Source organism: Urocitellus parryii, chromosome 10 (assembly GCF_045843805.1).
Source record: "Urocitellus parryii isolate mUroPar1 chromosome 10, mUroPar1.hap1, whole genome shotgun sequence".
NCBI lineage: Eukaryota > Metazoa > Chordata > Mammalia > Rodentia > Sciuridae > Urocitellus > Urocitellus parryii.
The window spans coordinates 76912768-76924918 of NC_135540.1; the positions used below are offsets into that span (position 1 = coordinate 76912768).

At 35.6% G+C, this 12151-nt stretch overlaps 1 protein-coding gene across 2 annotated transcripts in view; it reads left to right on the plus strand.

Annotated features, from left to right (window-relative positions):
- LOC113177471 (WD repeat and FYVE domain-containing protein 3) overlaps positions 1 to 12151 on the plus strand; it is a 238746-nt gene that overhangs the window by 169831 nt on the left and 56764 nt on the right. For both annotated transcript variants that reach the window (XM_077803562.1, XM_077803563.1), the window contains 6 exons: positions 3994 to 4093; positions 5544 to 5704; positions 6635 to 6864; positions 8074 to 8183; positions 9865 to 10047; positions 11209 to 11366. In XM_077803562.1, coding sequence (XP_077659688.1) covers positions 3994 to 4093; positions 5544 to 5704; positions 6635 to 6864; positions 8074 to 8183; positions 9865 to 10047; positions 11209 to 11366 — 942 coding nt within the window. The remainder of the gene's footprint in view (positions 1 to 3993; positions 4094 to 5543; positions 5705 to 6634; positions 6865 to 8073; positions 8184 to 9864; positions 10048 to 11208; positions 11367 to 12151) is intronic.

Genomic DNA, 12151 nt, shown 5'->3' on the forward strand with positions numbered 1-12151 from the left:
TTAGCAAGACTCTGTCTCAAAATATAAAATGGCTGAAGATGTAGCTCAGTGGTAGAGTGACCCTGGGTTTAATCCCCAGTACTAGGAAAAAATTATAAATATACAATTTTTAGTATTATTATAAAGTCTGTATCCCTGAAGAAATTTAGAAAAAGAATTATATATTAACCTTTTCACCTACATGAAAAAAGGAACTTGAACTCACTGATTTCTAACCTAATAAGGTAAATCAGGCCATCTTCAGTCTTATGGGTGTTAGAATTTCATCATAGAAACATCTATTGCCAGGCTTGGTGACACAGGTATGTGATCCCAACACTTGAAAAACAAAGGTAGAAAGAGCCCTTGATACTAGGAGTTTCAAGACCAGCCTGGACAACATAGTAAGACCACATGCCCCCCAAAAGGGGACCTGCTTACTTAGGTATATCCGCAAAAGAGGTGAAATTATCTTTTTTTAGCAATCTCTAGAAATAAAAGATTCTCATTGTGACGAATGGTGTGTGGTCCATATAAAGGATGCAATGTGATATAAGAGAAGGATTATGGCATTTGGAGTAAGAAATATTGGGTTTGAATGTGACCCTGTTGTTTAACAGATGGCATTTTAAACTGCTTAAGTTTAATCTATGAAGAATGATATTTACTATATCCTCTGCAGATATGTTCTAAGGGTCAAATACATGTATATCATCCAGCAAAAAGTATTTTAAAGAATCATTGTGTGTTGGTTATAGGGGTATGACCTTTCCTAGGTTCAGTTCCCACACTTGTTACAGTTTCCTCCTTGTGGAAAAGGATATAGTGAAAGGAACTTCTCAGAATTATTCTGAGAATGAAATAGATAATGCATGCAGTATCCATAATACTGGCTGGCCCTTAGTATGTATTAAAAATTTATTAAGTGGCCTTTTTTAAGGGAAGGACAAATGGATTTGCAGCAAATGAATACTACTCTGGTGATGGAAAGAAAGTGCATGAGAACAGACCACAGAGATCTGTATGTGCCCAGAGGAGGAAAACCTAGGGTGCTGAGTGGAGTGTGTGTTTCTCTGATAGTACATGCAATGCTCTGTGATCTGAGGTACTCACTGTGCCACTCAGCCATCGTCTACAAGATCTCCCTATTGTCACACATCAGATTGATGACAGAAGTGGGGTCAGTCAAGAGGAATAACCAAAAGCTGAAAATCCTCTTTTCTAAAGGCTTCCAGCCCATTCCAGAAACAGGACAAAATACCAGGCCTTCCTGAGTATAGACCTCTCTCTCCTGGGCAGCATGTGCCCATAGGCTATCTGGCCTACGGGTAGCACAGGATTCTGCCTAATGGTTCTGAGGCCTCAGAAAGTTGACAGTGATCTTTTGCTGTCTGGCTTTGCTCTTGTCACCAGAAAGACAGATCTGATGTACAGAGGCCACAGCAAGGCCACAGTGCTTACCTGTCTTCTTTCTGGTTGTCTGGTGGGCCAGCCAGTTTTACCTAAAAGGATGGTGAGGAGATTGTAGCCTGCATTCTGCAGCATTGCTCTAGTGCCCTTGTCTTCTTTGTTATGTAGATTTTAGTAGAGTGGGGAGAATAAGCAGGTTTGGCTTCAGAGGAAGTGAGGTTTGAATCCTAGTTGTGACCAAGTGACTTACACTTACTAATAATCCTCAGTTACCTTGTCTTCTAAATGGGGATGTTGGTGCCTACTTCAATGGGTATTTTGCTGATTAGGTAAGGTAATTTATATAACTTAGCACTGTTTCTGGTATATAACAGTAGTCTAATGAATTATTTACAAGAGACAATGCATTTATAAAATCTTTATAAATTTAAAATTAGGTTGCCGTAAGTCTCAGTAAGAACATTTGAACTATACAGCTTCTGTGAGAAGAATTGGAGGATTCAATATCTGTTGATGACTGTTGATGACTGGGCCATCCTTAAATCCTATTGGAATAGGAAACAGTATTTTTAAATAAAAATAAGTAGTGTTAATTGATCAAGTACTTGTGTATTTCATAGTCCCTCGCTTTGCAGGTTCCAACACTTTGTCTAAGATTTGATAAAGAGTTGGGGTTGTGGCTCAGTGGTAGAGCCCTCACCTAGCACAGGCGAGGCCCTGGGTTCGATCCCCAACACCACAAAAAAATAAATAAATAAAGATATTGTGTCCAACCACAACTAAAAATAAAATGAATGAATGAATGAATGAATGAATAAAAGGATTTGGTAAACCATATTCATTATCACTTATCCCAAACCACCTGGAGTTGATCATAATTCTCAGAGTATAGTTGTGTTCAAAATGCTCACATTCTCCTGGGAATGAAGAGCCTTTACTCCTTAGTAAATTTCTGTCACTAAAGTCGAAAGTAGTTTCTGATCTAATTCCAAGGAAATCCTCATAAAACTATCCGTGTTCTGTTTATCACTAAAAAGTTCTCGCTGTCTCTACATTTGACAGGGGTCAGACTCTCGATATCATGAGGCATGCCTTAGTCACATGTCTCCCACTGACTACACAGGAGTGTAATCTGTTGGCTACACGGGAGAATTAAGATTGAAAACAAAAGAAGGCCCTTACTTTTTTTCATATTAGTTTAATGACAACTCAAATTCAGCACTAGCATTTTTTTATCTGTCACTACACACATTTTTTATCATTTTAAAACAAAAATATCAGCAGGGGTGGGGTGTCACATAGCTGTAATCTCAACTGCTTGGGAGGTTGGGGTGGGAGGATCACAAGTTCAAGGTCAACCTGGGTAACATAGTGAGACCTTGTCCCCACCCCTCCACCCCCACTCCCCCACCCCCCCCTCCCTGGCAAAAAAAAAGTCATGCAAATGGAAGAGAGAGAAAGGACAACTTTGGTTTAGCTATTAGTTTTTTAAATCCTTAGGTTAATAACTTTAGTCTCAATTTAGAACTCAGGTTTTAACTGTTCTTTTAAAACCTTTGGAAGGACTACCTTGAAATCAGATTAGAAAGAAAAACATAACAGTGTTCTAAAGCTTATTTAGAAGACATGGTCGTAAAGATAGTCCTGAAGTTTTCTGTGCGAGAAGTAGTTTCTTTCATTGCACTTACTAAACATAGCATTATTTGTGAATCTAATCACACAGATCTCCAAGAAAGGGACAGATGACAGGTTGTTGAATGGTTTGATATCTAACTTCTGTCAAAAGCATTGCTAGGACTGCTGGGACTTGAGGGATGAGGGAAGGATCTTTTTACCTTTATTTCTTGTCCTTACCAGGTTAGATGCTTGAAAGTTAGGCAACCAGATTATTTATAAGCAGTGGGAAGGCTGCCCAAGAACATGATTTAACTTTGTGCTTTTACTCAAGATAATTTAAACCATTATCTTGTACTTGGTAAAACTGTTATTAAATATGCCACCTATAGAGTTGTTCACTATCTTCAGAAAACCCACAGAGAACAATCTTCTCAGACAGTTGTAGGAAAACATATATCCTTGCTGTCAATCTACTGTGCTTTTCCTTTAGAAATAATAAAAAGCTTTGTAAGCCATTTTTTTTCTCCTTCTTGACACTTAGGAAGCTCAGAGCTAAATTGTTGACTTAGTTTTTTTGTTAGAAATATTTCCCCATTGATGTTTCCTCTTGATAACTAGATTCTTGGGCTTTTTTATTTGTTTTAATGGCTTTATGATTTATCTCAATTTATTATAAACTGCCAAATCTTTTTGGAAGTGAGGTATAATAGAAAATAAAATATTTATTAAATTCTTATAGTAATTTAGAATAATGTTTTTCAAACAGTGGATTTCAAGATGACATTTCACATTTTCTTTAATTTTTTTAATTCTATGGCAAGAAAAATAAGAAAATAATTATCAGTATATGTATTCATATCATATTTTTTAAACTTACCAGTAGTTTTTTTCATCTTTTTATTACATTTTATAACATACATAAACAATTGAACCCTATCTTTGTGTAGTTAGTTCTGTTTCTAACTGTAATAATTTGTATTGATTTAGGCTTCACCTGAAAGATCTACAAGAACTCAGCAAAAAGAATTTCAGACTTACATTTTGGATAGTGTAATGGACCATTTGCTTGCAGCTGATGTGTTATTGGGTAATTTTGTATTTTATTTTTATTTTATAAAAGTGCCTGTAGTCTTCTCCTTCCTTCCTTTCTCTATATAAGTCCTCAGTCTCTCTTTTTTAAATTTGTCTCTTTTCTCCTTCCTTTTTAGTCTAGCTTTCTTATACTCAGTATTATATTTGTGAGTTATCCATGTTGTTGCATGTAGCAAGAGTCTATTTTCATTACTATTATAATATTCTATCATATGAACATATAAATTTATTTATATCTCTGTTGATAGATATGTAAAAGTTTCCTGGTAGACACAGTTCTAAATAAAGTTCTATAAATATGCTTGTTATATAGACCACATATATGTACTTAATGAGTGAGTTGTTGGTACATACATGTATTCTTCAGGATGTGTTCTAGGACATAAAGTACAAAACATATTGGAGTATGTTTTTTCAATATGTCTATATCTATTTACAATAAAAATAGATAATTATAAAACAGTATTTTACAATGGAGTCACCATTTATAAATAAAAAAGAATTCATAGGAATACAAAAAGTAATGATTTAGTTTACATGCTCCTTTGAGTTACTGGTGATAATATAAATCTTAGAATCTCTATGCTATTAAATTAACATTTTTTCCAGAGCCATTTACAAGGAAGTCTTTGGTATTATCTTGACAGGTAGCTGTGCATTTAAAGCTAAGTGTCAAGCTTTACTTTTGTACCTGTTAGTATCAGTTGAGATCAGTCATACCAATGAAGGCATAAAATGAAGAGTTCTGCTTAGGGGGGCAATTTAGAGTGAGGTGGGAATAATAATCACATTCAGTTAGAACCTCCAAAGTTTCTACAGAGGGACTTGGAGGGAGTGTTCTGCTTAGGAAGGACTAGGAGGATTATCTCAAAGCAGGACGTATATAGCAACACACTGAGGACCTTGGAATAACCTTAAAAAGAGGCAGAGCTAATTGCAATCATGGAGGGGGCTACCGGTCCCCCTTGGCCCCACCACCACTGAAGATACTTGATTTTCACAGTCTTTCTGAAGCTCTCTTTTGCCTATATTAGTTAATTGCTATTAAAGTTATACCCCCCCAAAATGGAAAATTTTGTTTGATAATGGGTTTTTTTTTAACCCTTAACTAATAAACTGACTTAATTTTTCTCTTAAATTAAGATGCTCTGTCACTGACAACCTCAGTTGAAGAACTATTTGCTTATCAAACACTGTCTTTAGGTGTAAGGGACTTCACAGGGAGTCTCAATTTATAGCACTTTTATCCTGATGAAACTGTTTCTTCCAGTATTTACTCAGATTTGTAATTATGAACACCATTTTCTTCAAATAGTACCTAAGAGCTTGCTGTGGTCATGTTTCTTAAGTCTTGTAGATATACTCATTTTCCTTAGCATGATTTCTTTGAGGATTTGATCTTGTGTATCAATTTTCTTAGACATTTTTTTTCTACTGGAATTTAGGGGAAGATGCATCTCTGCCTATTACCAGTGGAGGAAGCTACCAGGTATTGGTGAACAATGTGTTTTATTTCACACAACGTGTGGTGGACAAGCTTTGGCAAGGCATGTTCAACAAAGAATCTAAACTTCTTATAGATTTTATAATTCAACTAATTGCACAGGTAATCAGTTGTCACTATTAGTTGTAGAGTACGTTTTCCTTTTGAAAAAACTTTGCCTGTAGTGTAAAAATTGTTGTAAATAAGGTAATGAATGTTAACATTCAATATAAAGCTAAGCTTATTAAAAGTGAATATAAAATATACTTTTAACTGCCCCCTCCACCAACAGCCTAGTGCCACTGTGTCCCTTGTAAAGTTGCCTGGCTCTCTCAAGCTGGGTCAGTCTCTTGCTGACCTCCCCACTGGTATCTGTCTTTGCTACCCAGATGCATTTAAATACCTTACATTAATACAGTCTAATAGTTTTTTACAGTAAAAAAAAAAAAATCAGTGTGCAAAGGCCTATACAGCATGTAAAGCTGATATTAAAAGAAACATTCTCTTATTAATCTAATCTTTACAAATTCCTTTGTAATCCATGTTCCTTTGAAGACATCACTTTTTCTTCCTTGTGCATGCTGACTAAGGAATATTGGTCACAATATAACATAGAATCACACTAGAATTATACTCCTATTGCCATGTTTTATTAATATGTACAGATGTATAGGAGCTCACCTGTCACTTAAGAATTTTCTAAGAGATACATTTGCAATTAAGCCAAAAAGTGAGTCTCACGCTCAACTAAGGGATGAAACCAAGATAAAAATTTAGGTGCTTTTTCAAGTGATTTTGACTAGAGATCATTCTTTCTAACAAAATTTGTTTGTGGCTCTCCTTACTGGAAGCTCTCTTTTTATGTAGCCATTATTAAATTCATTATTGTGCTGTATGGGTTCTGAACTCCATAGTAGCAAGAGGTTTTAACTTGGCGTTCCTCGTACTTAGCATGCATCTGTTACATGACAGATAACCAAACTTTATGTCGGAATGATAAGCAGCTTTTTCATTTTTGTTCTTTTTACTAAAAAGTATCTTTTGTGTCTTTAGTCAAAGAGAAGATCACAGGGATTGTCTCTGGATGCAGTTTATCACTGCCTCAATAGAACCATCTTGTACCAGTTCTCGCGGGCACACAAAACTGTCCCTCAGCAAGTTGCTCTCCTTGATTCGCTCAGGGTCCTTACTTTGAACAGGAATTTGATCCTGGGGCCTGGGAACCATGACCAGGAATTCATTAGCTGTCTGGCTCATTGCTTGATTAATCTACATGCTGGGAGGTAAATCATTTAGGTTTAATTTGTCATCTTGAATTTGTCTTCAATATTATTTTACTAGAATTCTTTGTTTTACTTTTTTGATAATAGCATTTCTTTTTCCCCTTAATCTGGTTTAATACTTTATGCAAAAGATAATAAATGATAAGTGTTATTTTTTGTAATGAAATAATGACTATTTTTCTTCTTTTTAAAAAAAATATTTAATTTAGTTGTAGGTGAACACACAGTGTTTATTTTTTTTATGTGGTGCTGAGGATCAAACCCAGTGATTCACACATGTGAGGCAAGCACTTGACCACTGAGCTATAGCCCCAGCCCCTATTTTTTCTTCTAATATACTTTTCCGCATCTTTAAATTTTTCCATAATTACCATATGTCACATAATTTTTAAAAGAAAGTATGTTTTTAAAACAAATAAAATGGACACTTTTGGAAGCTAAGAAAAGTTTGAGGCAATGTTACATGTTAAATGGGTAAAATTGGTATTTTTCTATTGTTTGCGCTGACAGATATTTCTGTGATGTCTCCTAGAGGCCAATCATTGAAGTAAGGACTGGGATAAAGTGTAAGACAGACTCTGTGACAGCCATTTTAAAGGGAAAACATAACTAAGCAAAACCCAGTCATCTGCACTGAGTGCTCTGGTAGCAATAGCACACTGCCTTAGGAGCATATATTAGGAATCCCTAAGCTGGAAGAAATACCTGCTGATTTGCAACTTGGAGAGAACAAGAGAACAGGGATAAGTGCCGCAGGAAAAAAGTAGCTGTCTTTGTGATTGCCCAGAGGAAAGAAAGAATGTGGCACATTTGGGAAACTGCTAATATTGCACTACTGGTGGAGCAAAGAAGGGTGATGTGAGACCAGTGACAACATAGGCATATTAGGAGATTAGTCTTAGCTAATTGATCTTTTGGTAATTTTTAGATAAAGATGTTACACTAACCAAAAGCATCTCAAATATTGAGATGGTGTGATGCTATAGATTAATTACATTTTGTCAAGTGGATTTGTGAATCATTCCTTAGAAAATGGTATATTCATGACAAGCTAGAAGTTCTGTTTTATACATCTGCTGAATGTTTGTCAACAACAGAACTTTGTGAGGGAGCTAGCATTTACATATGTCTACAGAGTAACTCTTAGTCATTATAATTTGTAAACTATAATCACTGTCATCAAATGTTTAAATTGACTGAATTTTTCAGCAACGTGGATGGATTTGGACTGGAAGCAGAAGCCCGCATGACTACATGGCACATTATGATCCCCTCTGACATTGAACCAGATGGTGGATACAGCCAAGATATTAGTGAAGGTAAAATAACCTCATTCTTTTGGATGAGTTGTCATTGTTTCATTTCCAGTTTTTAAGATAAAATTTAAAAATTGACTTCAGAAAATGCTAACATGAACAATTACTCTTCCACTAGCACAACCTGTATGTAAACCACCATGCCTATAAAGGATCCACTTACACCATGATTAGTACAACACTAACCCCTAACACTTATAACCCCCAACATTTCCCAGGAACACTAGTGAGACTTGATGGTACTACACTTGCACAAGTAAAAATGCAAACACAAACTTGGTGTTTATTATAAAAAGAATGACCTGTTGGTAAGTTTAATACCTACCCACACTAGAGGAGAGCATAGCTTGAGACAGGTTGTCTATAGTGTGTATGGTAGGGGGTACTCAGGATTGAACTCAGGGGCACTCGATCACTGAGCCACATCCCCAGCCCTATTTTGTATTTTAGTTAAAGACAGGGTCTCACTGAGTTGCTTAGTGCCTCATTTTTCCCGAGGCTGGCTTTGAACTCGTGATCTTCCTGCCTCAGCCTCCCAAGCTGCTGGGATTGCAGCATGCACCACCACACCCTGCTACAGTACCATTTAAATTTTCTTTTTAAAATCGAGTTTCCCCACTGAACTCTTGAGTAGTGCACGTTGAAATATTCATGTGGATTAATGTCTTATTTCCACGCACTTGGTGCTGAAGGTGAGATCATTATGCTTATGTTTGTCTCCCAGCAATACTGTGTAATCGTTTTGCATATGGTTTTATCTCTCCCAGGTTCAGCACTCATTCTTTTTTTCATTCATTCTTTTAATTATTAATTTATTATCTGTTTTTTTTAACCCAAATTTCTTGAACCCCAGAATGAGATTTGCCTGAGAACCGAGTTTTCACCCCTGCAAGAAACAGGCAGTCTAGAACACTAGTTTCCAAAGTGATGTTCTCAGACAAGCACTATCAGGATTATTCAGGAACTTGGTAGAAACACAGATTCTCTGGCCCGGTTCAGATCCACTAAATCAGAAACGGGGTGACAGGCAGCAGTGTGTTCTCCCCCACTCTACGCAGTGATTCTGTGCTTGATGAAGATGTCTGGAGAAGTCAGGCTAATTATCAAGGAATCCAAAGGAAGACTGAATTTAATAGTAAAAATCTTTTTAAAAATATTTATTATTACTTCCCTTTTGAAAGATATTCAACAACTAACTGAGTTTTGCACTCACCTTAAATATTCAGATCTGAAAATTACTCTTAAAGGACCAGGGAATGTAACTGTGTGGTAGAGCACTTGCCTAGTATACCAGAGGCCTTGAATTCAGTCTTCAGCACCACCAAAGAAGAATAAAAAGAACAAAAGCAAAGGAAAAGGGGATACATACACATTTAAGAATCTAGAAAATGCTAGATTATTAAATTTGTGATTTCCAGTTTTATAAATAAAAATATAGTCGTTTTGCATGAATGTAAAGATTGTTTAAAAGTTTTCCAAGAGACCAACCACCTGGAAACTTAATTTTGGTTTTGTGAATAACCCTTTTCACTGTGCTAGATATAATATGAGCATTTTTTTTTAAACAATTAAGTACTATTGTTGAAATTCCCAGATAGGAAACATGAAGAAATATAAGAACTAATTTTATATAGTGTTTCCATCATTCTCTTTTGATTTATTTATTTATTTTTAAATTTTCTAGGGCGTCAGCTTCTCATAAAAGCTGTCAACAGAGTGTGGACTGAGTTGATACATAGTAAGAAACAAGTCTTGGAGGAGCTTTTCAAAGTAACTCTGCCTGTGAATGAAAGGGGTCATGTGGACATCGCTATAGCAAGGCCACTCATAGAAGAAGCTGGTTTGAAATGCTGGCAGAATCATTTGAGTAAGAAGACCTACTGAGACCATTAAGCCTATTGTATATGAGTAAACAAATTTGTAATTAAGGATACTATGATGGCAGTACAAATGAAAATTTATATTATATAACCATTCTAGAATGATTATGCTGATAGTTGAATTTCTTTTTTGTCCTTTTTTGTTCCCCCCTTTATCTAAGGTGTATTATACTTCAGGCATTTATGAGTTAAGGAAAATATACATTGCTCACAGCTTTAATATAGCTACTGTCATAGTCATGGGTCTTTTATCTATAATTCTGAAATTATTAAAACCCTGAACACCCAGGATTTTCTCATTATTTTGGTGTTAAAACTCACTTGATACCAAAACCTCACTTACATTTCTTTTATAGTGCTTGGTACAATGTTCATATATTTTGCTGCAGTATGTTAATATATTAAATTATGCTTTACTACCCTAGACCCTCTGGTGATATTATATGTATACAGTGTATATACTGTATAGCCTTTTAAAAATCCAAAACATTCTAAGTTCCAAAATATACCCAAAAGTTTTAGGTAAGGATTATGAATTGTTAAACTAATTTTGCATATTATTGTAGATCTGTGAAATGTCAACCAAATATAAGTTCAGCTAGTACAATAATCCTCAAGCAGCCATTATTCAACAAGATAACCAGGAAATAATTTTTGTGATATCTAAAAAAAAAAAAAAAATGCCTGTATGTGTAGGAACATGCTGCTTTTGACACCTACAGCAGTGTCCCTTATCTACTGGGATATGTTTCAAGACCCCCAGTGGATGCTTGAAACCACAGATAATCCCAGACCTTACGTATGATATGTTTTTTCCTGTATGCACATACCTGTGATAAAGTTTAATTTATGTATTACGCAAGGCAAGATATTAGCAATAATAGCTAATAAGAAAATATAATAATTACAACAATATATTGGAATAAAAATTACATGATCTCCCAAAATAACTTGATTTCTCATTGCATTACAAATAATATTTTCAAACTGCAGTTGCCTGCAGGTAACTCAAACTACAGAAAGCAAAACCAAGGATAATGAAGGGGCTACTGTACAGGGTTGTGGTTCATAACCATCATAAAAATATTAAAAATAAGACTGATTATTACATGGAAAAATTGTAAAATAATCTAATTTTAATTTCATAGCCCATGAGAAGAAATGCATAAGTCGAGGAGAAGCATTAGTACCCACCACACAATCCAAATTGTCCCGTGTCAGCAGTGGCTTTGGTCTTTCCAAGTTAACAGGATCAAGAAGGAATCGAAAGGAAAGTGGTCTTAATAAACACAGTCTTTCTACCCAGGTACTTTGATTAGTTTTATTGATGGTATCATAATATCTTAGTACCATATACTGTTAACATACATGAGCAGATAATTTGAAATGAAACATTTCTGTTTTGCTCTAGAAGAGATGTAGAAGTAAGCTAGGTTACAGGAACTTCTCCCATTTTATTATGATAAAGTTATATTATGAGCACTGTATATTTATATTTATTTTATAACTGAACCTAATATGAGATTCTGATGCTATAAACAGACTATATGTATTTTCCCAAATTTTCCAACATTTAATAATATTATTACTGGTGATTATATAAATATAAGGAATAGTAGACATAAGACCTTTTACTTTTTATAATCTTATTATAAGTACTTGCAACTGATTAAAAACAAACAAATTTATCTACCTCCACCATTAACTTCTTCTTTACTATACTTTCTCACCATACCAGAATTTCAGTGGCATCTGCGGAAAGGGTCTGGGAGAAATGGTGTATCAGCCATCTCCTGTGACTGGTTGGGTTTTATAAGAAGCAAACTGCAATGGCACTCACTGTGCAGGTTGTTCACCTTCTGATGCCCTTGGGCATGATGCCTGTGGAAGGGAGGAGAAGGGAGCAGAATTGGACAGAGGAAAATGCCAGGCTGCAGTGCAGAATTAGTGACAGCCTCTGCTGACTAAGTGAAGTTTCAGAGCTAAAATGGCCTGTCAAGAGTTGAGCTGGAATGGCAGTCTTCTCACACCCAGCTCAGCCAGCCTTTGACTGTGGGGTGCTCTCTACATCTGAGGCCATCCCTGAAGGTG